The sequence below is a fragment of the Barbus barbus genome, assembly GCF_936440315.1.
Source record: "Barbus barbus genome assembly, chromosome: 13".
In the NCBI taxonomy this organism is placed as follows: domain Eukaryota; kingdom Metazoa; phylum Chordata; class Actinopteri; order Cypriniformes; family Cyprinidae; genus Barbus; species Barbus barbus.
The window spans coordinates 2130755-2158317 of record NC_136741.1 but is presented as its reverse complement, the minus strand read 5'-3'; the positions used below and the strand labels follow the sequence as shown (position 1 = coordinate 2158317).

At 37.2% G+C, this 27563-nt stretch overlaps 2 protein-coding genes across 2 annotated transcripts; one reads left to right on the top strand and one right to left on the bottom strand.

Annotated features, from left to right (window-relative positions):
- Nucleotides 1–344: 344 nt before the first annotated feature.
- On the top strand, nt 345–7223 carry LOC306879485 (5'-AMP-activated protein kinase subunit gamma-1-like). The gene is made up of 13 exons (XM_079432468.1): nt 345–519; nt 1259–1310; nt 1601–1701; nt 2527–2608; nt 3656–3714; nt 3799–3844; nt 3925–3979; nt 4057–4183; nt 4414–4579; nt 4688–4725; nt 5350–5496; nt 5627–5726; nt 5954–7223. Exons 1-13 carry the CDS (start codon nt 511–513, stop codon nt 5962–5964), a joined length of 993 nt encoding a protein of 330 aa, XP_079288594.1. The 5' UTR covers nt 345–510; the 3' UTR covers nt 5965–7223.
- A 60-nt stretch (nt 7224–7283) lies between these two features.
- LOC306879484 (activin receptor type-1B-like) lies at nt 7284–27141 on the bottom strand. The gene is made up of 9 exons (XM_079432467.1): nt 27061–27141; nt 17656–17901; nt 17315–17563; nt 15252–15482; nt 14986–15153; nt 13539–13695; nt 13262–13386; nt 13011–13141; nt 7284–10535 (listed from the first exon to the last, which is right to left on the bottom strand). The coding sequence occupies exons 1-9, from the start codon at nt 27122–27124 to the stop codon at nt 10410–10412; spliced, it is 1497 nt and encodes a 498-aa protein (XP_079288593.1). The 5' UTR covers nt 27125–27141; the 3' UTR covers nt 7284–10409.
- Between the last annotated feature and the right edge of the window lie 422 nt (nt 27142–27563).

Sequence of the window (27563 nt, the reverse complement as noted above, 5' to 3'; positions counted from 1 at the left end):
GTGACCCACACCAGACAACTTTCACAGAAGCACATACCACTGTCGTGTGAACGTAATATTACCTGTGGATTTACAGGATACGAAGTCAAGGATCTCTGAGCAGAGAATGAAATTGTGATAGAGCTCCGTTTGTTTGAAGTAAATTAAAGTAAATTGTTTTTAAATTAAATAAATACAAATATAAATACAACGTTTATCTGCCACACTTAGGCTCTCACTACTGTGGTCGAGATATGTTTTAGAATATAGTGTTGTTATATAATTAATATTTCATTTATTTGATAACCAGGATTAATTATTATGTACGATTACGCATTGTTATTATTATTATTATGTAGAAGCGCGCACACGTGTGTGTCGTCACATCCGGTCGCGGCCTCCGCATCGGTCTTCCTCATCGTTGAACGGAACCAGAGACGAAACACAGCTACCGGAGACCGAATTAAACTACATTTCTGGGCTCTGAACTCGAAGTAAACATCTTTAGCTTCTTCACACCGTGAATGGATCATGGAGTGTGTAAGTAGTGCGAGTTTAAACTGAGACAGAGTTGATCTGAGAGCCGTCAGTCGTTAACTGACTAACGGCGGCTTTTGTTTATGATTGTGTTATAATATACTAAATAGCTAATATCGGCTAAAATGTTAAGCTAGCGCGTTGAGTGTTATTAGTAAGATGAGTATTGTGTCGTGTAGTACTTTCCATTCATTTGAAGCCAGTTAACATACACTTCGCCTGCGGTTAACTAGGTTAGTGCTGTGCTGCTAGTTAACTGCTGTTACACTAGTACTGCACTAGTCTACTGCAGTTACTATAATACTCGAGAACTCAAGGATGCATTTACTTAAATGTGCTGTTGTTACTTTAGTATTTTATTAACAATTAAATAGTCTTTTAGTATCATTTTACAAAGTCCACCTTCAGGTTGTTCATGTGTCTTTTTGCTGTGAAATCTTTACTGATATTTAGCCTATATAATAAATGCAAAATAACTAATAGGTTAGTATTATTTCAAAATGAACACTTACTGGACTGAAGCAACTTGAGTATACACTACATGCATAATATTTTGGAAAAAATCAGCGAGTATCAAATATGACCATCAGGAATTTTGTTTGTTTTCTAAAAGTTCAATAAACATCCCTTTAAAAATGTGATATTTCTAACTATTGCTTCATGTGTGAGGATTTACAGAAAAATGATCACATATGTAAAAATGAAAGTGAGCTTTGAATGTTCACAGACATCTGTTTTTCAGGTTCCTGCTGTTCTAGATGAGTTGGACGGTAAAAAGGAGGCGCACATAGAGGGTAAGAATGTGAATAAATAAAGATGATACTGTAGTCCTGCGATGACCTGCAGCTCATGTGCGAGATATGAAAACAGAGCCGAGCAGGGGTTTGACTTCAGTGTTTGGAGTAAAATCTGAGACTGAAGTGACAACAGAAATATGATCCAGTGACATTTTGTTCTCCGACACTTTTTCTCTCATATTTTCATTGGTTGTTCTTAATGCTTGTTCATGATTTAATGTTTCAGCCTATGCTTTTTCAAGCAATAAAAAAAAAAAAAAATTAAATTCCCATTTCTTTCAAACCAGATCCTGAGTATAATGTCTACACCCGCTTTATGAAATCCCACCGCTGCTATGACCTGGTGCCCACCAGCTCAAAGTTAGTGGTATTTGACACTTCTCTACAGGTGTGTACTCAGAAGAAATCAAATGTTGTTACTTGTGCAACCTTGTTTGCAACCCATTTATTTCCATAATATCACAAATTTCTGTGTGAAACAAAAAAAAGTTGATTTTACTTCTCATTAAAGGATTAGTTCACCCAAAAATGAAAGTTTGCTGAAAAGATACTCACCCTCAGGTCATCCAAGTTTCTTCATCAGAAAAAATTTGGAGAAATGTAGCATTCCATTACTTGCTCAGCAATGGATCCTCTGCAGTGAATGGGTGCCGTCAGAATGAGTGTCCAAACTGCTGATAAAAACATCACAATAATCCACACCACTCCAGTCCATCAAATAAAATCTTGAGAAGAAAAAAGCTGCATGTTTGTAAGAAAAAAATACATCAAGATACGATGAGCTGTTTGGACTCTCATTCTGACGGCACCCATTCACTGCAGAGGATCCTTTGGTGAGCAAGTGATGGAATGCTACATTTTTTCAAATCTGTTGCCATGAAGAAACATACTCATCTACAACTTTGATGGCCTGAGGGAGAGCATCAAGTAAGCATCAAGTAATTTTAGTAGGAGAGGTAACTTGTTTAAGACAAAGAACACATTATTACTTTTTGATCAAATATAATTAACATGCATGCGCAGTTGCGCACACACACACTCAATATATGGAATAATATGAATAATTGATATTCGAATCGGGCACATGGGGTCAGTATTGATTTCATGTTGACTTTAGGGGTTGGATATATTTGTTCTGTACTTTGTGTCAACATTCATGACATTTAAGCTGTCCGAGTACCTGCTGGTTAATTTATGGTTGTCTGGTTACCAGGTGAAGAAGGCGTTCTTTGCTCTAGTGTCTAATGGAGTGAGAGCAGCGCCTCTCTGGGACAGCAAGAAACAATGCTTTGTTGGTAAGCAAGATTTTTTTTTGGAAATGTAAATATAGTGTGATTGTTTGATAAGATTAAACGGCATTCACAAATTCATATTACATAATGAAAATCATTAAGGGTAGATTGGATCCATTGTGATTTGATTGGATCATTGGATCAAGTTAGACTGTGTGTTATTATTATTTTTCCCTCTCCATGTGGCTTTGATTGCATCATCCAAAAACTTGTGTACATAAAATATATGTACACAACCATATTTGGGATCAGTTACATTTTTTCCACATTAATTTGTCAGTGACAGAAAAGGCATTTAGAAGAGACTTGATTCAAATCTTACTGGATTCAAACTGTGAAATGGTGTAATAATAATATAAAAATTTAATTTGAATTAAAGCTGCAGGCAGTAACGTTTAACTCTTTGTCGCCCTCTATGTTTGAAAACCTGGAATTGCAGTTTCTTGCAGAATAATTTTTCACATGCGTTTCATAAACACATAATCCTTTCTGGATTACAGTCCGCCATCAAAATGATACATTTAATTATTCTAGCTGCTGTGAGAAAAGGCTATAAATGAGCTGCCACCTGTAGGATCCTCACATGCGATAGCCTGCTAGCCGGGACAACTTCTTTATGTTTACAGACGTGACGTAATGACTCAGTGTCATACTCAAATTTCCCACAAAAACCTACCCGTACCACTCAAATTAGAAAACAATATTATAAGATAACCTTTGTGAATCGGGCTAAAGTGGCTGATTATGTAATTTCTCAAATATTGATTTTGGATCATTTTTAACCAAAAAAAAGTTACGGACTGCAGCTTTAAATAACTAATTTACAATTTATTGTTACTGGAAAGTAATTCTAATTTAACATACAGTGCCCTCTATATGCTGTTGAAACGGCTAATAATAAAATGTGACATTCTGTAGTTTTGTCTCATCTTTTAATCATATTTGTAAATGTCTTGACTCCATAGCCAACAGAGCAATTTTGTCTTTACTGTTCCAATACTTATGGAGGGCACTGTATGCCTCGTTTTCTTTATTTGCTTTCTATTGTAGGTATGCTGACCATCACAGATTTCATCAATATACTTCATCGCTATTACAAGTCTCCTCTGGTAAAATGTGTTATTCTCCCATTGATGTTTTTCCTCAAGTCTCTTTGAGGAGCACTTAATTTTTTTTTTCTTTTTCTGTTTTAGGTCCAGATATATGAATTAGAAGAACACAAAATAGAAACATGGCGAGGTGGGAATGATTTGTATGTGTATTCATGAGGTCTATGCTCTGATATGTGAGCCTGTGACTGATCTCTCTTTTTCTTATAGAGGTCTACTTGCAAGACTCCTTCAAACCTCTCGTCAGCATATCGCCCAATGCCAGGTAAGAGTTTGTAAGAGACAGATTGAATGCTTTTGTTAGAGAGTCGTGATTACGCCTCATGTTTTTCTCTCTCTCAGCATATATGATGCTGTTTCATCTCTACTGAAGCATAAGATCCACAGATTACCCGTCATTGATCCTCTAACAGGAAACACGCTCTACATCCTGACACACAAGAGGATCCTCAAATTCCTGAAGCTCTTTGTAAGTTTCCTGCCATGTAACCGCTCCCTGAATGTTTCCTGTGACACAGGAAGTTAAATATAGACATTCATTTATTTGGCAGTGGTCTGTCACAGAGCGTTTGCTTTAACTCTGTTACAACTTTTTAAGCAACTATTTCTAAATTACTCATATGTTGACACAACAATACAGGAATTTAGTTTTCTTTCTAGAAACACAGTCTTCATGTTTATGTTAACGATCTCCGACAGATATCTGAGATGCCCAAGCCTGCGTTTCTGTCTCAAACGCTGGAGGAGTTGAACATCGGAACGTTTCACAACATCGCAGTGGTTCACTCGGATACGCCGCTCTACGCCGCGCTCGGCATCTACGTGGATCAGAGAGTGTCTGCCCTTCCTGTGGTGGATGAAAATGGTGAGAGGAAATTAATACATTACTTTTTATATATTGTAAATTACAAATCTGTGGTTTTATTTTCTTCCTCCTCACTTGATGTGATTTCTCTCTCGTTTATGCCGACAGGACGTGTGGTCGACATCTACTCCAAGTTTGACGTTATAGTAAGTTTTGTGTATTTGTGTCTGTTGTTTCTAACTAGAACGCTGGACATTGAGCTGTGCTGGTGGTGTGAGATTATCGAATGTGTGTGATGGTGTTTCTGTTTCGATTGGACTCGGTGTGTCTAAAGCCTCTGGTGTTTGTCGTATTGATCCGCTTGAGTGAATGCAGCCACTGCAGCACATGATCTCATACTCATAATGCTGTGGGTTGTTTTTATTATGTCCTTAATTTAATATCTTACAGGAATAGTTTCACCCACAAAAGAAAATTTGCTGATCCAAGATGTAGATGGGTTTGTTTCTTCATAGGAAAAGATTTGGAGAAATGTAGCATTCCATCACTTGCTCTCCAATGGATTCTCTGCAGTGAATGAGAGCCACAATAATCCACAAGGAACAAATCCATCAAGACGTTTTTAACTTCAAACTTTTGTTTCCGGCTAAAATATGAGTCTATAATAACATTTCCTCCAGTAAAAAACCCATCTCCTGTTGTCTCTCACATTAAAGTCCACACACATTTGTTTAGAGCTCTTTTGGACTATTATGGATTTTTCTTGGGTGAATTATTCCTTTAAGGTTTCTGTGTTTGTGTCTCAATCTGGTTTTCTTATCATCACACAGAATCTGGCCGCTGAGAAGACATACAATAACCTGGACATCACCGTGACTAAAGCCCTCCAGCATCGCTCGCAGTATTTTGAGGGTGTGCTCACCTGCCGAGCCAGTGAGACGCTAGAGGCCATTATCAACCGACTGGTGGAGGCTGAGGTGAGAAACACATTCTGCTCAAATGCTTGGGGTCTGTAAGTTGTGCATGTATATGTGGATGGACAGATGAATATGTAGCTCACTGTCTGATCATGTCACCTCACAGACTGATGTGTGTGTTGTTTCTTAGGTGCACAGGTTAGTGATCGTGGATGAGCAGGAGGTTGTGAAAGGCATCGTGTCTCTGTCTGATATCTTACAGGCGCTGGTGCTCACCAATGGAGACGACGGTAAGACCGGATTATGATAGTGTGAAGCATTAATGCTCATATTCTGTTATTTCAGTGGAACACAAAATAATCTTTATACAACCTTTTCCATATGACTGTTTAACGGCTGTCAAACTTAAGAATCAGATCTTAATTTTAGCCGTTCATTTTAAATCCTACAGGTAATGTTAGTCAGTTTTAATTGATTATTTTGAACTATTGACAGCCCTTACTTTTTTCCTCTTCAGGAAGTGCTTGATGGAAGTAGAGACATGTGAAGCAGAACATCTCTGTATTTCCTCTTCTCTCAATAAGCCACCAGGAGATCCAGAAAAAGGATTGATAGAGACAGAGGGCTATGACACACAACCATCCCAAACACAGGAGATAATTAAGCACAACCAATTACAGACTGAAGAAAGAGACATGCTGAGAAAAGACATTGCTCTTCTAAGAACAAACTCTTTTAATCACAGAGCCTCCGTACCGCTTCAGGGAGTCTACAAGGAAATTCTATCATTTTAATTGGACAGGATTCAAATGATTTTAATTGTCACTCGAGCGCTGGAAAAGCAGATGAGATTTTTGTGCAGGTGTAAGTGTCAGTGTATGGACCGAAACATCCCGTTATTGATCTGCACGCAGTTTTGCAGAGTAACGTTTTTCTATCATTCGATAGTGAAGAGTTTCATCTGAATCAGTCTGTTTCCACACTACACACTGATACAGTCACACCAGCAGTATTCAGAGGACGCTTGATTGCTTTATTCGGATCCAGTTTCTCTGAACATCAAACCAGAGCCATTTCAACTACCTTTATATTGTGGACATGGAGTGCTTTGCTAAAATGCTTTGAAATTAGCCATTGAATATTTATAGCGTTGGAAAAATAATTACAGCTCCATAATATCATGTATTTTTTAGTGTATTATCAGATCAATTTGATCTTTCCTGTTGTTTTGGGCCAGACAGACAATTTTATGCTTGATGCAGACGTGTGTTTTACTTGCTCTTAACATCCTGATTTTATTCTGCTTCCGTTGTTTTCAGCTCCATGATCTCAGTGGCTTTTATCAATGCTTTGACGTGAAGAGGAAGCAGAGTGTTTTTATAGATAAAATATCAGAAGCTGTCATGAGGAACAGCCACTGATCTCCTGTCAGCTGTGCATTATGGGTAGATTGTGATGTTATTTCAGTTAGATAGGCTTCCACAATTAGCTGTTGATGTAATTTGACACAAATGTACCGTAGGGTCCAACAGCGAAAATGCTTGTTTTTCCATTCATTTTTGTAACCCATCATGAGAAACATCAGATCGGCTCTGAACGACTCGTTTTTATTGTAGCTTGTTTTGCTATGAGAACAGATCATTCCATCATTTTATTGTAATATATTTTGCTGGTATTTTTATGCCACACATGGTGGATCTGTAAATACACCTGAACCGTTTTCTAATGCTCTCATGTCAAAGATGTTTTATTCAAGGCACAAGCAAATAAAATCTATTCAGTTTATCAGTTGTTGCATTTCTTATTTTGGATAAACTGAGCACTTTTGTGGAACCAAGCATTTTTTTCTCCCAAGATTCTTTAATGAATAGAAAATTCAAAAGAACAGCATTTAACACTACAAATGTTTTATGAATTTACTTTTGCTTTGACATTTTTCATAAAAAACATTGTGAAGATTACAAATGACACTGTCTTCTAATCTTCTTTGGCATCTAAAAAATATATTACTACTCATTTGTTTTGACAATCATACATCCATGTCAAAGAATGTCATAAATTAGTCTTTATCATTGCTGTTACTAATAGTACCAATTAATTTCCGGTGTGCATAGTGACAGTAAGTTTGTTTTTCGTTCAGCAAAATTACTCAAAAGCCTCATTCATTTAAACATTATCAGGTTAAAGTATTTGAAGTCTGTGATTTGACTATTAAATCTTTATCTGGCTAGCATTTGTATTTCTAATTTCCCTTTGCAATCGAGCTGAACTAGTTTTGCAGTACAGCCATCTGATGAACTCTATGTTCGCTCAGGCTTTTCCAGTTCAACCAGTTTTTAATAAATGCCTTGGGTAAATGTCATGTTTGAGAACATAAATTACATGTTTTCTATAGTTTGAACAAGTTATTGAATTACACTCGCCATATTTACATTGTTAAAGTTCTGATGCAAGAATGAACTCATGACAAAATGTAGGAAAACCTGTATTTATTACCATTTAATAATTACCCATGTACATGATTGGAAACTGAAATTTCTGACAAGTGTCTCCATGTAGATTTGGGAAATACACTTGGATTATACAGGTCGGCTGTGAGGTCTGAGGATCGAGGAAATTTCCTTATGCTATACCGGGACAAAGACTGTTTGCACAGCCAGAAATCACACTGTCGCCATCGTTTAGCTGTTCTAATTAGCCGGGCGACGGACGTCTCCACTACAGCCAGTGCATGAAAGGGAGCAGACGTTTATGAAGCCCAAATCCCGCCAGCAGCGACACGCTTTCTGGAAACTATAAATATATGTACAAACTGACCTCGACAGTAGAAACAAATACAAATCAAACCCGAGCACTTACTCCCAATTCAAGATTTTCTCAATCAGCAGCTGATGTGCCAGTGTCGTCTTATATTTCTCAGTAGTGTTGTGACTCAATCCAGTGTTACAAATACATTTCACAAGGTAGCTTGTCGTTTTGGATCTACATAACATGAAAATATAATCTAAAGAAAGCATTAACATGTTCTTCCAACTATATGCAATCATTTTTGGCTTTTTCTGGACACATTTTAATAGAGTAAGGTGACTGAATTGTTGCAAATGGACGAAGGAGAATAACAGTACTTATTCAGATTGTCAAAACACAAACTCTAGACATCAGTCCAGTGAAACTAAAGATAAAATCAAAGTAAATGAAAGACCACAGACCAAAAACCCTGTACAGCTGCTTCAAAATCTACTGTTAAAAGCGCTATACAAATAAACCTGAATTAAAACAGTCACATTAAAAAACAAACCATAAAACAGAACCACACAATTGTCTACTGAATCAAATCTGATTAATAAAAAAGGTCATACATTATAGAAACTATATTTACATCTTGCATATTAAGCGGAGAGGGACAGAAGGGCAGTAGTATTTATCCCTGGAGTACGAGAGAGAGACAATGTCTGTCAGGAGTCATAAATACAGTGTAGTAGGAGTAAAGCAGTGCACTTCGATGCCAAACTTTTCAAGTTACATTTTCAAGTCGTTCTTCTCATTACAGACCCAGTGCATGAAGAAGAATGAGATCTATTTCATAGGATTATGTCGTAATGTCACTTGCGGCAGGAGCCGCTGGAGTTAATGCAAAAATTCAAATCCTATCATTATTCGCCCTTATGATGCTCCAAACCTGCATGACTTTCTTTCTTGCATTCATGCAACTCTTTGCCTTGCAATTAAATTGCATGAATTCTGAGTGCATCCAGCTCCAAAAAGTATCATAGATGTAGTTCATATGAATTCAGAGGGCTCTGAATACAGCATAAAGTCATATTGATTCTTTATGGTGATTTTTCATCAAGTTTTGTGTGCAGCTTGCACATTCTGCTCAATATCTCCTTTTATGTTTTACAGTATAAACTCCCGTCATACGGGTTTGGAGCGACATGAGGACGATAAACGCATGAATTATTCTTTAAAAATGAGCTTCAAGTCCATACAAAACAGTCCTAATGCTCCTCAGCTAATTAAATGTGCGTCATTATAGTGTCATTTAATGCTACAGTGACAGGTTTAGCTATGAAAAACAAAGTTTAACAAAAGCTTGTACTTTAGCCACCGCTTCCGCTGACCCATACAGCTTCACATCTCTGATGTTCCTGGACGATCAAACCTTTAGCTTTGTCAAAGGGCTTGGAAATTAAAAAAGGGTAAGCTATTTACATTTCCACTCTTTTAAAAAATATACTATGTACAGTAGCTTTGTTTGCCCATGGAGGAGGAAATCTAACGGCGATAAAAAAATAAGGACGTATGAAGGATCTATGAACTAAAATAAATAGATATCTCCGTACCGTTCAGTAGTAAGAATAGACACGTGAGCCAGTGTGTGATTCCAAAAACATGATGGCTATAATCCACTTGACGCTCACAAAACCTCCGAGATAAAGTGCAAATAAGGTTGCTTTGCTAACAGCTTTGACGTGGTTATGAAACACTGGCGAATGAAAGGAATCAGCTGATTGTGTCGTCACTAACAGTGCCATCTTGCACCAATTCACCGTGTTTACCAGCTCATTATCACCTCTCAACTGGAGTTTGTGTATTCCACATTGTTAACCGAGGTAAGTCTGCTAGACTGATCTAAATGAATGCAACAAGCTGGTCAAAACTGCATAAATCTGAGCGACTCTGGTTGGAAAAATGATCTTTGGGGCAAAACTGATTTGATAAGAATCAATCAAGTCACATCTATTTTGATCAGCAAGCTGGGCATTAGTGGTAGTAGATGTAGAGAGGAGGAGGAGAGCACAGAGGGCTGTTGGGTACCGTAGGTTCAGTAGTTTTGGCGGTGGGGTGAGGTAGGCCCCGTCCCGACGCAGTGGACGGTAATACTTTTAAACTGGCAGGACAGTTTAGAGTGGTGGCATGTCTGTACACGTTCTCTTTGCTAGGAGTGTTTCTGGCAGAAGGTAGTGTTTCACTCAGATTTTCATGTCTTCGTCCACGCTGAGTTGAGACAGGGTTTTTTTGATGCGGAGAGCCGTCAGTCGTGCGGCGCCGTTAGCGTACCAGCACTCCCGCATGATCTTCCCCATCACACGCAACGCCTGCAGGAACAAGAGCCAATTTACCATGCGAGTTCATAGAGCAAACAGCCTTTTTGCTTTAACACTCTTCAAGTATTTTATGTAATAATGCAGCACTTCCGACACATAGGGTGTCACATTCCTTTGACACAAACAAAATAAAATATCTATTGTAAAATTACAAAACAGCAATAATTTTCTGTCAATCAAGTTTGATCAGACTTTCTAAATCAACAAATGTTGTCAAACTCATTCAACCCTGTAACCCGTTACTAAGTTATTTACGATTTTTTTTTTATTTGATATGAAAGCACAATATATGTTAATAATATAAGTTATTAATAATAATTGTGTGTATTTAAAAAATTATATACTTATTAGGGGTGTAAAGATGCGCGTATAAGATTAGGCTATATTTACTCCTCAATTAAAATGTTTTTTTTAAAACAGGTTCATTATGCTATAGGCTACCTACAATGAATTATAGTCCTTTAATTAAAATATTAACACTGCAGTCATCATTAAAAATCAATGAAATAAAAAGCTTTCTTTTTTTTCAGTATGTACAGGCCACAAGAGAAATAATAGAGCTGCAAGCAGCGATGGCGGGCCCAAGCAATCAGTGCAACCGCCACCCCGGAGGCATCAAGAAAAAGGGGCACAGCGGATACATGCATTTACAGTAACCCTCTGGCAGTCTGGTTTTAAGAGATACATCAATTAAAGGATTAATCCAAACCATCAAGACTGTGAAAGACTGTTACTTTAATAAATCGCCACAGCAACACCGTTTAAGATATCCAAAATCTGTTCGCAATTTAGCATCCCCAATGTCTTGAGATAATGTTCACCGAGTTTGGTGGCAATCCGCTGGAAATCCTCAGAGGAGGAGTATATCAGATTCCAGAGCATCTTCCTGTTGGGCGGAGCCTATGACATGCAGCACGAAAGTTGTTCGGCTCAATGAGTTCTATATGTGTACCGAGTTTCATATGAATACATGCAAGCATGTGTAAGATATACATAAAGTTTTCTGACTGTGTTCCAGGGGGCGCCGTAGAGACCCTGTGCCACGCCCGGGTCCCAGCCTCTGCAGCGTCCTAATGGCCGCAGATTCCAACGTGTGTGCCAATTTTCAAGAGTTTTTGAGCACATTAAGGCCCCCAAAAAGCCCCGGATAGTCGAGGGAAAAATTTAAAAAAATAATAAGAAGAATAATCCTTAGAAAAACAAGAGGGCCCTGCGCCTTAGTGGCTTGGGCCCTAATAAAGTATATAAATGAAAACCGCTATAGGCTATACGTTATCAGCATATGTTGAAGAAGATTTGTCTCTCGTCGTCTCTGAGAGACTAAGCAGCGTCAGATGCTGAAAGCTCCCTCATTACTCTGTCATTCCGTTTTACTTTCTGCTGTGAATTGACTGAGATTAAGACGTTCACCAGCATAAATCTTGCGCAAAGTTTGCACGTGTGCAAACCCTGGTGCAAACGCGTGCTTGTGTGATATCCATTAGCTCAACTTCATGGTTTAAAACAGAAATATTTCCAACATTGCAACGTAACAAATAGCCCTGCCCCCCGTATCGAAAACGTACTGAACCGTGACACCACTGTCTCAAATCGAAACGAACCGTGAATTTTGTGAACCATTACACCCCTAATACTAATTATTAATAACACGTATACAAATTAAAATAATATATATGACCCTGGAGCACAAAACCAGTCTTGAGTCGCTGGGGTATATTTGTAGCAATCGCCAAAAATACACTGTATGGGTCAAAATTATTGATTTTTATATTATGCCAAAAATCATTAGGATAATAAGTAAAGATTATGTTCCATGAAGATATTTTGCAAATTTCCTACCATAAATATATCAACACTTAATTTTTGATTAGTAATTTGCATTGCTAAGAACTTCATTTGGACAACTTTAAAGGCGATTTTCTCAATATTTAGATTTTTTTTGCACCCTCAGATTCCAGATATTCAAATATTGTCCTATCCTAACAAACCACACATCAATGGAAAGCTTATTTATTCAGCTTTCAGATGATGTATAAATCTCAATTTCCAAAAAATTTACCCTTATGACTGGTTTTGTGGTCCAAGGTCACATATTAACTATGTACATACAATATATAAAACATTAGTAAAATTATTTAAAAAATACCTATATACTTATTTGTATTGTTTATTGCTCGTAAAAAAAGAAAATACTAAAATAAAAGTGCATTTTAATCAATAATACGGATTATACATGAAGTGGACAAACAACACTTTCTGAAGTTTTAAGCACTTCTTTTACTGAAGTTGTGTGGAAACTGGAAATCTAATCTTTCAGAACTCAACACCACCTTCCCGATCTGAAAAGATCATGTATAAATAAAATCGCAAAAATCACCATATTTGATATAGAAAGGCTATTTTAAGTGGACCACTATAGTAGTTGTAGAGGAATCAGTGTTGTTGTGACCTCTCTCTCTCTCTCACCTCATAGCTCTGCCACCAGTTGGGGATGTTGGGTCGTAACCTCTGATCACACACCACTTTTCTCATTTCCTCTATGGATGGGTCAGAGGGCACTAGGTCATAGTAGGGCAGCTGGTACTCTTCATGAATACCTGAATGCAAACAAAATATAAATAAAAACAAAAATATTTCTCACTTTAACTTCAAAAGTGCTTCAAGTGCTTTTTTATGCAATGTGCCTCTCGAAGAATGGTTTCGATTAATTTCAGTACCTCCAGCATTGCAGCGGCGAGCGATTTCCCAGTACACGAGTCCCAGAGCGTAGATGTCAGCGCATTTAAACGAGTCAAAGTGACACATGTTAATAGTCTCTTCCAGAACCTCAGGCGCCATGTACCTGAAACACACACAGAAACAGGATCACTGAAAGAACATCAAGTAGAAAACAAACCATTGACCATATGAGCAGACGTTTTGGGTCAGATTATTATAACGTGCAAGTTTATACATCTGTTTTTCTGTTGGTTCAGGCGGTAATGTAAGCTGTACCTCTTAGTGCCGACGCGCTGGTTGGGGGCGATATCGATGGTGTCAGTGACGGACTCGTGACGAACGGCCAGGCCGAGGTCAGCGATTGCACACGTGCAGTTTTTCTTCACCAGAATGTTCTTGGACTTCAGGTCACGGTGAGCGATGCCAGGCTTACCTGATGACCAAAACAAAACCATTACAGCTACACACACACATATCTGGTAAAAACTTTCTGACCAGAGAAGAAAAGTGTTCCACACCCTCACACGCTCCCACATACACAACATTTTTAGGCATCACGACTAAAAGCCCGTTCACACCAAGCACGATAACAATAAAGATAACGATATTAGCGTCCACACCAGCGAACCATATCATCTGTTTATTCTAAGCGCATTGTCAATTCTCAAGCACATTATAGCAGGATTGATTCTGATTGGCGGTCAGTGTTTTTATCGTTCATCAGCTGGAAAAAAAATTTCTGGAAGTGATTCCAACGATATCGTTTCTTTGTGCCTTTATCGTTATAGCTGTGGTGTGGACGCTGCTATTCTTTAATACTGAGAACGATTTTTAGAACTATATCTTTATCGTGCTTGGTGTGAACAGGCCTTTGGTCACCACTGAATGCATCCTTCAAGTATATGACCAGCCCAGAATGCCTTCTTCAGTTTTAAAAATCAGCTTACTGAAATAACGTTTAAAAAAATAAGGTTAGTCCATGTCGGAAAAATTTAATAATTTGTGTAGATTTGTGTAATTTCAGTATTAAATTTGACAAAAAAGGTTTAAGGCTTGAATTGCTCCCAACCCTTATAATACGGAAATAACTTTTACTGTAGCTTCTGATTATGCTGCAAAATAGTGAATGTAGTTTTTTTTGTCTTGTTTTTCAATGCAAATTTCTAAATATTTACTTGAAATTGATCAAAATGGAGTGAACTCATGATTAAAAGAACAAACATCTGTCAATGGACTCAAAAATCAACTTCGTAACAAGTTTTCCTTCCCCACTGACATGTTTGTTCTTGTTTTAAGCATAAACTTAATTTTGTGGATTTATTTTTTGAAGTGCATTTAACACTTCCTGCTTTGACTGAAGGCCTTGAATTGTGGAATGGCAAATTAAGAATTTTGAGATCTTTTAAAAACCTTTTTAAGACCCAGAGAAACTTTGGACAAAGAAAGAAGGGTTAATGTGACCACATGCATTGTTGGCTTATTAAGCATAATCAGGCTCCTTTAATCGTTTTAATCAAATTACAATGCTTTTCATGTCTGATGTTTCTTTCTTCATTAGTGATTTAACAGCATGCCATCCTCATGACAAACAACAAGTTAAAACAACAAAAGCCCGCACAGCTGATGCAGATGTCTTAGAAGTTAACTCCCTATGTAGACTGCAAACTGGTTCACTAAGTATTGGAATGGACATCATTTAATCAAATAACCCTGACAAACTCACCCTGAGTGCCCAGTATCTCCATGTGCAGATGCGCCAAGCCGCTGGCAGCCGACAGGGCTAGTTTAATCATGCCCTCGATAGTGACTGAATATCGGTTTAGATAGTCAAACAAAGATCCATTCTCATGATAGTCTGACACCAACCACAACTGAGTCCATGTGCCATTATCTGTGACAGAGAGAATTAAACATTATTAAACCTAGATGACTACACTATTCATACTATAAAACAGCTCATTAAAACACACAGCATATTAATTTGTTTACCTTTGTTGTCGGCAGCAATAAAGCCCAGGATGTTCTCGTGGCGGAGCATGATGGTCTGGTAGATTTCAGCTTCACGAAACCAGGAGCGCTCCTCACGAGAGGAGAAGATCTTCACGGCGACGTCTCCACCTCTCCACTTTCCTCTCCACACCTCCCCAAAGCGGCCTTTACCAATGATCTCCTGCAGCACTATGGTACGAGCCACTGTCCTCTGGACAAACAGTGGCAAACCTGCAGAATCAATGAGAGAATAAGTATAATAATAAGTGAAACCTAAATAATAAGTGATATTAAATAATGGAGCAGTGAGTCATTTATTTTTGCAAATTTTAATGTTCAGAGAGTGTGCATTCTATCAACAAACTCTAAATCTTTTTTCATTACACAGACTGTTTAATGAAGCTGAGGTGCCATAAATGCATTTATACCACAATTTCAAATGCATAAATAATTTTTGGACATACAAGTTAAAAACGTTGGGAAAAATGCAATACTTTTAAATATGAATGCAAACCACCAATAGATGACAGTAAACAACTGTTTTAAAGAGTGAGTCATTAGTCATTCATTAAAGCGGCTGATTCATTCAAAAATGTGAGCGTAAGTGTGCCTTCAAAATGGACCGGCTCGGAGGGTCAGCTCGTGAGATGAGGTGTGTTCGAGTTGATGCAGTACCGCGCAGACCGATTGACGTTTAACATCAAAGTACCGCGAGAGCGATTTGAACGCATGCGGAGCATAGTATGCATTTAGCAGACGCTTTTATCCAAAGCGACTTACATTGCATTCAAGTTACAGTTTTAATTTTTTTTTACAGTTTTTACACCTATATAAAGGATGTATTATGGAGTTTTTTTTCTTCCAGAACTCCATGTTAACTCCACATTAAGTAAACAAGACAATAAAATTAAACTAGATTAAGCTATTAAAATAATGAACAAAAACTTATGCATGTTACATCAGGGTTATTATTGTTTTGTTAACTGAAATAAAGCTGACATAAAATAAAACAAACAATAGATGGAAAAACTAGAAAACCAAAATAAAAAAAAATATTGTAACTAACTGAAATACGCTTGGGTTGAAGCACTAAAATAAAAAAAATAGTAATAATAATAAATATAGCGGCAAGCAGCGATTCCGGGGCCAAGCCCGCGAAGGGGCTGTAGCGCAGAGCGGGAAGAGCAAAAACAGCAGAAATAGAACGTACATTGAAAAAACAGATAGGTTCAGAAGACCAGAAGTTAAAAATTGAACAGAAGTTCACATGTTCTTCACTCAGAACATGTGAGTGAGTAAATAATGACAGAAATTAAATTTTAGGGTGAACTATCCCTTTAATGACAGTCGACAGCATGTTTAGTGTCCTGTCCCTTTAAGAGCTGCACGCATCTAATATACTGTTTATACATCCGTTTCTCTCTTAACTATTTAATTTTATTTTAGAGATAACCAACTGAGTTTGTATGTAAACCTTGTGTGTTTTGACAGTATTAGTGCAAAAGATAAGTTAGTTGAGTAATCAGGCGCTGTTAGACAGGCTTATAAGTGCGCGTGCTTCAGGTGTATGCGCTCAGAAAAAGCGCACGTCAGACCAGCGCGCGAATTAAACATTTAACCAGCAAGGCTTGCATGCAAATAATGTACCTTTGCAATCGCAAATAAGTGCAGTGTCCTGTCAGAGTAACTCTACTGCTGTATGTCGTGTTGTACAGTATATAGAGACGGAGGCGCCAGAACTGTATTTGACATAATGTGTGCTGTAGCACGATACTACCATATTTCTTCAAAAGCAGATCGTGGAGACATTTTTATCATCCACGAAAAAAAAGTAGAAGTAGAATAGTAATGTTGACTTGGCAACTATGATGTTAAAGAAATAAAACTGTAATAAAAAGAAACTAAATATTAATATAAAAATAGTAATACAAAAAATAAATCTATAAATAAATAAAAGCCAATTCAAAATTTGAATGAAAACTATAATAATATATAAATATTACTACAATAACACTGTTGCATATACAAAAACCATACACCAAATTTTCTCCTGCAATACTAACCAGACCCAGATCCTGAGGTGGAGAGGTCGTAGATGAGGTCCTGTAAGGTCTTATCCTTGGCCAGGAACATGTGTTCAGTGCTGGGATCCTCTACCTCAAGTCTCTGCCGGTGACCGTAGGCCCGCTGGTGGTGCTGGAACAGGAAGAGACCCAGCAGAACCAGCATACAAAGCAGAAAGACCGACCCCGCCACCACTGCAGTGAACTCCAGCGGTCCCCAGTCCTGGCCTGAACCCGGTCCGTTTGTCACTGACAGAGAACACGCTGCATTAGCTCATCATCTGGAATTCACTAGCTGTTTTTGATAATGATTATAGCTGATATTAAGAACTGATGCTCACCGGTTGGTAGACTGAGGTCGATGCTGTTGCAGTAATCGGAGTAGCAACAGTGTGTGTTCATCAGCCCCTCGGCGCTGAGGCAATAGAACGGCTTGCCCAGAGGGACCAGCCCCTCTTTCTGGATGCAGAAGCGCACATGCTGCTCCTTTCCTTCACTGACTGAGGTGTAGGCCACGCACGCCCCGTTGGTCTCGCACTTATAACCATCCTTCACACACTGTGGTGTGGTGCAGTTACAGAACAGAGCTGCAGAGAGAACCAAAATTATATATTACATGCATATATTAACACTATAATATACATTAAGTAAGAAATAATTGATGAGGGGCCGTTGAATTAACGTTTGTCAGGTTTTTGTCCATAAACGCTCACTGTGTAGGTTTAATTTCTTACGCATCTCATTCCACACCTCCGTTGCTAATTCCGAAATGTCATTTTAGAGCCAGTAACAGAGGCTTGAGCCGTTGACAGCAGACTAATGCAGTTATGAGAGAAAGATTAAGCGAGTCTGTGAGTCTCACAATACAGCCTGGCAGCAGTGTCTCTAAGAGTGAAACTTTAGATTAATCCGTTTCAAGGACAGCGCTGTACCTCACTAATGAGAAATGCCATTGTAGTCTGCTAAAATGTAAGTTGCTAAACTATTTTACTGATCAAACTGTCAGAGCAGGGCTAATAGCAGGTTTCTGTGCGCGTGTGTTTCCATGTGTGCGAGTGCTGTATGTGTGTGCGTATGTACAAAAGAGAGCAGGAGAGAGAACGTGTTTTCTGCACATAATGAAATGTAATCTTGTGGCAAAAAAACGTAGAAACAATTAATCATTTTGTCCTATTGTTTACAACATTTATTAGCTTGGTCACTGTGGGTTTTGGTTCTTTTGCTGTTTTAGGCTGTACGAACCTTTAAAATAACTGAAGTCATTTGGCGAAGTGACATGGACGTGTGATGCAGTCAAGACCCGCCTGGGACTACTTTAGATGTGCATTTCACTGAAAATAATTGCACACCTTGGAATGTTTGTCAGCCAATCAGATTCAAGCATTCAACAGCCCAGTTGTAAAATATACTATATTACAGCCACAATCTCAAACTGTTTATGAATGTCTGTATTGTAGTGAATAGACTGCAGATGTGTCTTTTCAACAGCAGGGGGTGGCAGAGATAAGTACAGTCATAAACTATGCACAAAGCAGCTTCATGTTTGTTTTTGTAGGGAGAATCCAGAAACGGTTGTTCATTTTTCTTTTATGTATATGTATTTTATAAAAAATCCAAATACATTTTTTATTGCAAATATTCTAATTATTATATTATGCATCGTTTATAAAACAATGGACTTAATAAAATGGTTTAAAATACAATTTCATGGCTGGTGAGATACTGGTTCATCACTCATCAACTTCAGAAAGAAAAAAACAATTGAAAATGTTCTTTATAATCTTTCATCTGAATGCCTCTAAAAAAAAAAAAAAAACTTTAATTTTCGGCTGCTATCAAGGCAAAACACAAATCGTGGTATGGAAAGCAATCAGTTTTCATGATCCAATAATCTCCTGATTGATTAAATAAAGTCCCACATTTGTTTCCTTGTTGGAATACTGCATAGGACAACATAAAACTGCATTATTTCCTGCCCTCCACACAATTTTTCTTGGTTAAAGACTCATTCATCAGGTCTGTTCAAGAGCAGCCAGAGATGATTCAATCAAACTTGGACCAGAGCACACATAAATGGAGGATGTAGACGGTCAAAAGTGAAGAACAGCAGATGATACAGACTCAACTCGTCTGAGCTGCCTTGAGAAATGAGACAGATGGGCTGCAGGAGTATTCTAGGGAAGTGCTTTGGGAAGATGCAATTTAAAGAACTAAAGCATTTTTGTGTTCATAAGAGAGTCTCATTTTCTAAAAACTACTTATAAACAACTTCACTTACCATTTCATCCTAAAATGATAAGCAACTTCTTAGAGAGATGGTTTTAAAGTGTTGATAATTGATTGATGAGGCCCAATTGGCCTCGACCATGCAAACATTTCACTCGCATTTGCGACTAAAAATAAATGTGCAAACTGTAAAATTTATTTAGGAGCATGTGTGCGAATTAAAAAAAGTCCCTCTGTTTTATGACATTTTAGCCCATAAAAAAGTATCTTAAATTGAATAAACATCTTAATTATATTTTAAGAGGTCTTAAATTTGGTGATGAAAAAAAAAGGAATCGCTAAACAGCATAACATTTTTATGAATCTTCAAATTATGATTTATTTGAATATATGAGCGCTGCACATTTCATAGTCAAAACGTGGCACTGTTGCGTATTCAAGGGGTTTCAGAGCAATCAATTAACAACATGCATTTATACCAAGCGATTACTGGAATTATGACAAAGTTTGATTCTCGGTTTTTATATTGTTATATTTCATAGACATGAATGAGCAGCCAGCAATGCTAAAGCATTTTAAAATAAGAGACCCGGTGTATTTTGACAATATGCATATTGTGGAAAAATAGTAAGCATCAAGCATTATTCAACAGCTACTGTTGCAGGCTAAAAACCCTCTTCAAGCTGTTGCATCTCCAAATCCCCTTTTAATGATCATGAAAGCTAAAGATAAAAATAATCACTTGCTGACCTCACTGACCATCTTGACCCAACACTGGATTTTTAAATCAGGCACCAACATTTCCATAACACCTATGTATTTTCAGCATCTCTGCCTGCCCTGATAAATAAAAACATGAACTATACCAGTACACTGAGCCAATTATAAAATGTTACATTAATAAAAACTATAAAAGATTTGCATATAGAAATCTGAAAAGTACTTCAGCAACAGCCCGTTTTATTACAAGGGTCATAGAATATGAATAAAGTTTTTGGTACAGGAAATCATGACTAACAAACATGACTAGAGATTTTACAAGAAAAAGATAAAATGCTACTAAGCTGTAAAACACGTCTTCACTAATTACTGGCAGTCCTATAAGTCATGCAACAAGTTGTGCAAAAGAGTTTTGCAACAGCTGCAAGTCCCTGAAGTGCAACATTCATTTGGCACTTGATTCACTCTCTGGTGAAGCTCACAATGTCATTATTGAGATATTTTTCATGGCATATGGATAATTAGAAAGTGTTAACTGAAATAAAAAAAAAACTGCAGTGATAGTGTCCAAAATGTTCTCTGTTTTCACAGCGCTGAGTGCAGGCTGTGGCGTGTTGCATTCGCGGCGTGACTGAACACAGCTCCAGCTCATGCCAACAGGGCTCATTTCAAGCCAAAAACGCAGAGCGATTAAACAAATTAAGCCTGTGATCAATTCACATTAAGAGGATCTTGTTTTATGGTATACTCTTGCAGTATTGCCCAGGCTGTGTCTACATTTTACGCTTTCAGCAACAGACAAGCACAGGATTTCTGGTTTATTAATCAAAGTGTTTGCATGTAGGTCACAGCAGAATGTATAAATTTAGCATGTGAGCTTGGTTTTCCACTGAACTCATTTCATTATTGCATGTATAGTGGCATATTAGTTGATAGACGGGATTTCCTGTTATTTACACCCATTCACACAATATGACGTAAAGAGACGCTCCATCATCATCATGGGAGCTTCCCCTTGGGCTATGAACTGAGAGAAACTACTCGAGGACAGATGTTATGACGCTGCCGTTGTGGTCGATGTCATGATGGCAGAGATTTAACTGATGAGTTTTTTCTGATAGTGACAGAATGAAAAAAACAAACATTCAGTTCTAAATGCCAATAAAAAAATTAAACTTACTCCTACAATCGTGCAAGATAAGGCTTTCCAACACGGAGGAGAAAACACATCCCATATCACTATGCTGTTAAATTCAAAGTTCAATCAAACTCTGCAGTATTTTGGTGCAAGGGTTTAGTTGATTTTCCCTTTTTTTATGCAATTAATCTTTTTGCATAATGCCAAAATATGCCTCTGCAAATTAAATGCAATTTAATTAAGGACATTTGCTTAGTAATACATTGTATTACTGCATTAGGTTGCAATTTGATGCCAAATGTAAAAACAAAATCTTAATTTTTTTAAATTTCCATTCTGTCTAAACCAAATAAAAAAACAACAAAAAAACATACCAAACACCATTTAGCAAATAGTAGTAATAGTAAATGATAGTGCATATATAACAGTTTTGTGAAGTAGAACAGAAGTTTGTGAAAACATGATCTCACTGCTAAATTATGACTTCACGACATCACATCCTCAAACTGACGTGGACTTGTTTGTACTTGCACATGTACACAGCTAAAGTGTTGATGAATCCTTTTTCATTTTCTAGACTAGACGTCACTTGCTGAATTAACCATGCACTGCAGTGAAGTCATGTGAAAACAATGTAGCATATTGCTATTTAAAAGGTTTTATATACCACATCTCATATTATTTTATAAAAACAGTAGACAGTATACAGTGTATATTGTGCAGTAAACAGAGTCCATATTTTCTCTTACCAATAAATAGCAATCCATCTCTGCTATTCACAAATGGACCACACCATACAAACAAAAACCCACCAGTTAGTGTGATTAAATATTGCTTAGGCCATGCATTAAGAGCCTTAAGAACTTTAGAGGTAGTGAACTTGGCTGTGTCTGATTCGTATGTACAGTATTGTTCACCAAAAAGGTCTGATAGAGGCTTTGTGTATCGTGATATGCAGACCCATGCAAACTCATAGGGCTTTTAATAGTGTAAGTCTTCATTTTCTATTCAAAGGACATTTAAATAATTTGGCATTTCCCTGCATTGAAAGCAAACACCCACACATGTGCAAAACACAGCAAGACTAGCAGGTCTGTCTGAACATTAGACATGTAGGAACCAGGGAACGAATATGCACTCGCATTCATGTACAATTACAGAGGACTGATGAAAATAAATATTCTCTCTCAACAATGTGGTTACACATACAACAAAATATACACACCTAAAGCAAGAAGTCACGCTGTTTCTAAATTATATCAAACACAAATATCATACGCTGTCATATGACTGTTTTAGCGTGGCATAAAATCTAAACTAATTTCATGCTTTTACTCTAAACAACACAGCTATAACATTTAACAATGTGCACGGTATGACTGACAAGCATGAAAAAGGTATGATTTAGATACAAACATGCAGTCTGAAGCCTCGTTCATACCTCCAGTGAAAGCTAAAAATTATTCTACATACACTGCACCAGTGCATAATGCATCATTTTCAATTGACCAAGTGTGAATTAATTGGTCTCATGCCTACAATGCTGTCCAAGTCCTGAGACAGTAATGCTGGCCTAAACAAACTCTACCACATTTTACTATTAGAATTTTGGTGCAGCCACGCAGTGCGATTAACCAGGAAGTGCTGCCTTTTCTATCTAAAGAACATCATTCTCAGCATAGCTGTGAAACTTGCAGGTGGTCTCAAGTAAATGGACATGGAGCAATGCTATTTGTTTTTAGAGAAAAGTGTTTTTCTCTGTAGTAACCTCCCTGAGAATCACTTTTACTAAGTGTTTTTATTATGAAAAATCTATAAAAATCTATCCCAGTTCCAGACAATTTCAACAAAGAAAGGCGGTTTTGGACCAGTCAAACTGGCTCTGCTTTGGCACCTTTAAATCTGCTTATCTACAATCAGCTAATAGCAGTTAAGATAATGTCCTGTATGCAATGTTTTCAAAATAACAACTCAGTCAGGTTAAAGTGAACCACAGCAAAACTAATGATGTGTTTCTCAAAAAAAGAAAAAAAAGCTGTCTACACTGGAAGTGGCTGCTATATCGTAATGTGACTGGCAGTTCAGTTGACGGACATTCTTTGCTTATTTTTATCCTGCTGCAAAACAACAAGCAACTTTATTTTCATTGTAAAACTGATATAAAATTATTTTGTTTACAAGTATCACATGTGAATTAATTACTAGTCTGACTCTGATAGCTGACAGGTGGCACTGGTGAGCTATCAATGATGACAGATTTGCTTTTTATAACACAAACTCAAATGACTTTCAGATGCAAATTCTGTCAATTACAGTTTCGAACTAGGGTTGGGTACCGAACTCGGTACTTTTAAGGGTACGGATCAAATCGCGTCGGTACTACCGAGTACGGATTCACATTAAATCATTCGGTAGCAAATTTCGGTACTTGAGAATGCATTTGGGCGCAGAGAGAGACCCTGTGACATGATGTCACCCCTGCAACTCTTTAAAACACAACACACAGTGCAAACCAAAATGTTCTAAAGTGTGCTTACATTTCTAGGGTCATATGGTTTCCATGAAAACGTGGACAGGATGACGTCCATTCATAAAAACAGAATTTACTCTATAGTGCGGAATGCAATGGAATTCGTAAATTTTTGGATGAATAGAAGGTTTGCCACTTAATTCGAATTGTAATATAAACTAGTGTATGTGAATATTAAAATGCAAAAAGATGGTTTAAATATGAATCCTGCATGTTCCGTTGGCCTCGGTATGTATGAATGGCGGACACGCGGTTTTGTTTACTTCACAAATACTGAAGCACAAGTGATCGCGGTGATTTTCGGCCTCTGCATCTCACTACATGAACACATGAACTTACAGGCTGTGCGAGTCACTTCATGAGAATTTTACCATTTCATTTGAGAAAACTAGCATCGTATCATACTGTATACACACAGAAACTTCACGGCAACCTGTCAAAATAAAAGTGCGGTTTAACCTGTAACAGAAATATATTACTCTTGTATTACTTTTGTACAGTATAATGTACACCTTTATATATTCCATTTACTGACAAATTTAAATAAAGCAATTAAATTATAAAAAAATTACTACAACCACATTAACCACTTACAAAAATACAATTATTATTAACTTCACTCTTTCAAAGGGCATTTTACAAGACATTTGATAAGATTACAATAATATGATGTAACTGTACACATTTAAAAATAAATGTTAAATGTGTCTTTAGGACATTATTTAGCTCAGATTGGTTAGCTGGTCTAAAAGTCCCACCCCTCACCTCAGTGGCATGAGAGACACAGACTGGTTATCTTGCATTGTGTTATACATACTTACATTGTTCAATTCATTGCCATTGCCAGATGTGACAAAAATACCCCGCATTTTTGAGATTTTCTCATTAACGCCTTGTATCTGAAGCAGATTAATCCTCGCACGCTCCAGTCGTGTGTTCAGATAAGCTTTGCACTGCTCTTATTAAATATGATACACAATCTCTGTTTACTCTGTTGCAAAGTCAAGGTGGGAAAAGCATTAGCTGCTATCTGAGGATTACTAATGTTATCCATGCCGTTGCAAAACTGGGTGAGCAACACCACACTGAAATAAATTTGGTTTAGAAACCATTTTCACTCAGAAATGGCTAGCAAATTTCACAATTAATAACGAAGAAATGGCAAGTGCCACATTTAATTAAATGTGAAAATTTGAAACGGAAAGATTGAAATGGTATTTTCATGTAAAACAGGCAACTCCAATAATGTTATTTGTGAAAAAAAAAAGAAAAAAAAAACATTCTTGGGGGGTTTATTGAGGTTTTCATTGCAGGACACGATCTGTGGGTTATAGTGTGCAGCTGCAGAAAACAGCTTGTGTTACATATTCCTTGAAGAAACTAAAATATATGCAAATATATGTACAAACCAATATAGTAGTGAATATCATCAAAAGGCTAAATGAAGACATTAGCCATATCACACAAGCTCAGCGCTATAATTTTGTCCCAGTACAGAATCCAAGACTGCCAAGTATCAGTATTCTCATCATACATTTTAAAGCATTTAAATGTATTATCCATTAATAATTTTTACAGTATTATGCTTTTAAAGATCATTAGAGAACACAATGAACTAATTCTTTCCTAGACAGCCATATTGATCAACAGATCAACAGACAGATAGATGCAATTTATTGAACCTTGAGGGGAAATGCAGAGCTCTTAAACTAGTCTGCATGACCAAGCCTGTCAGCCTTTTATATGCAGAAACCATTAAGGGCCTTTTTTACAGCGGGTTAAGAAGAAACCTTAACAGTAATAAAGAAAACCCCCTGGCTATGAGTTACCCCATATCAAACCAGACATGGACAAAGACGCAGTGTTTCTATATGATGCAGAGAGAAAGAGTCAGACAGACATATATAAGAGAAATGGGGTCACTGTTCGGTCATATCCTTATTTTGTCCCTTCTTTACAAAGAACAGAGATTTAACCCACACAACACCCAACCATTATCATGACCTGCACCCAGAGGTTATTGTTAAAACCATATCATCACTCAAAAGGAAAGCTTCAATCTGCAGACCACACACCTTCCTTCTGTCCTAACATTAACATGTCATATCATACTGAGAGCAAGCATTTACTTGATTTTCCACTGTACTTATATTGAGCTGAGAGCTCCTCTCTACTACTTACCTAAATACAACACACAAACCGATCATTAATATCAAACAAACAATAATAAACATGCGGAGGAACTTGCACCTTTGTTAAGGTGCAACAGGTCAACCAACATAGATGTGTTTATATTAGCTATTTTGACTGTAAAAATAAAAATAAAAAAACAGATTAAGACTCAAACAAACAAGTTTAAATAAAACAGCCCGCCAGGATCCAAATAACGCCATTTTTGTTTACTGTATATTTGTTTACTGTTTCTATATCTGTTTACTGTATCTATTTGTTTACTGTAAGTTATCTATATTTGTTTACTGTATCTATATTTGTTTACTGTAACTGATACTGTGATCGTGTCAATTGTTAGCCTTTCATATTACTTCCTAAAATGAAAAACAAAAAAATACAAATGTGCACAAACACAATGAAAAGTATACAGCCATTGTTCAGCAGATCAGTAAAAACAGCTTGTAAACCCTACTGAATGTGTCAAATGACAATTAATGTGTATGTACGCTTTTAACTGCGTCGTTCAACATCCATATTCAGACTCATATAAACTTAAATACATTGCATTTGATCACACGAGCTCATTTTAGTTTTTCTGAAGTTTTATCCGAATCTACAGCTACATATTAACTAAGTTAGCCTGTTAGCATGCTAGCCCTCACCTTTTGCGTTTCTATCATAAACAGAAACATCCTGCTTTATTATGGTTATTTAAACAGCACGTATAAAGAGCGATATAATTTTAAGCACATCATACGTTCACGTTTCTGACAGAGAAAAAGATAAAGTCAGTGAAAAGGCAGATAGTTTATGGGGCCAGTCGTTAACGTTAAATCCCTGCGCCATGTTGTTGTTGTATTAAACGCCAAACGTTCAGCGACTAAAACACATTAAACAAATCACATTGACACAAGGATGTTAACAAAACACTGCTGGACTGAACAAACACTTCATATTCACCTTCACACGCTCCGTTCAATCCTGATAAAACGATCAAGAGTCGCAGGATTTGCCGTGTGTCCATCCTCACAGGACTCCCATCGCACTAAGAATGCGCGTGAACGCCGCTGTTGCGAGCGCGCAAGAAATACGCGAGCGCGCGCACACAGTGTACGCGCAATACCCAGACATACTCAGAATGAGAATCAGAATCAGAATTAGCTTTATTGGCCAGGTATGTTTACACATACAGGGAATTTGTTGTAGTGACAGAAGCTCCACAGTGCAACAGAAAGACAGCGACAGGACACAGATAATAAAAGAATAATATCCAAATATCCAAATAGGCAATGTACAAAGCAGCAAAAACACAATATATAATATAGACAACTATGTATGTACAGGCCAAGTATGTGCAAATTAGAAATGAGAAAATAAAAATAAAATAATGAATGGATAATGTATTATAGTTGTGTGTTCCACGCTTATTGTTGAGTGTTCATGAGATGGATTGCCTGAGGGAA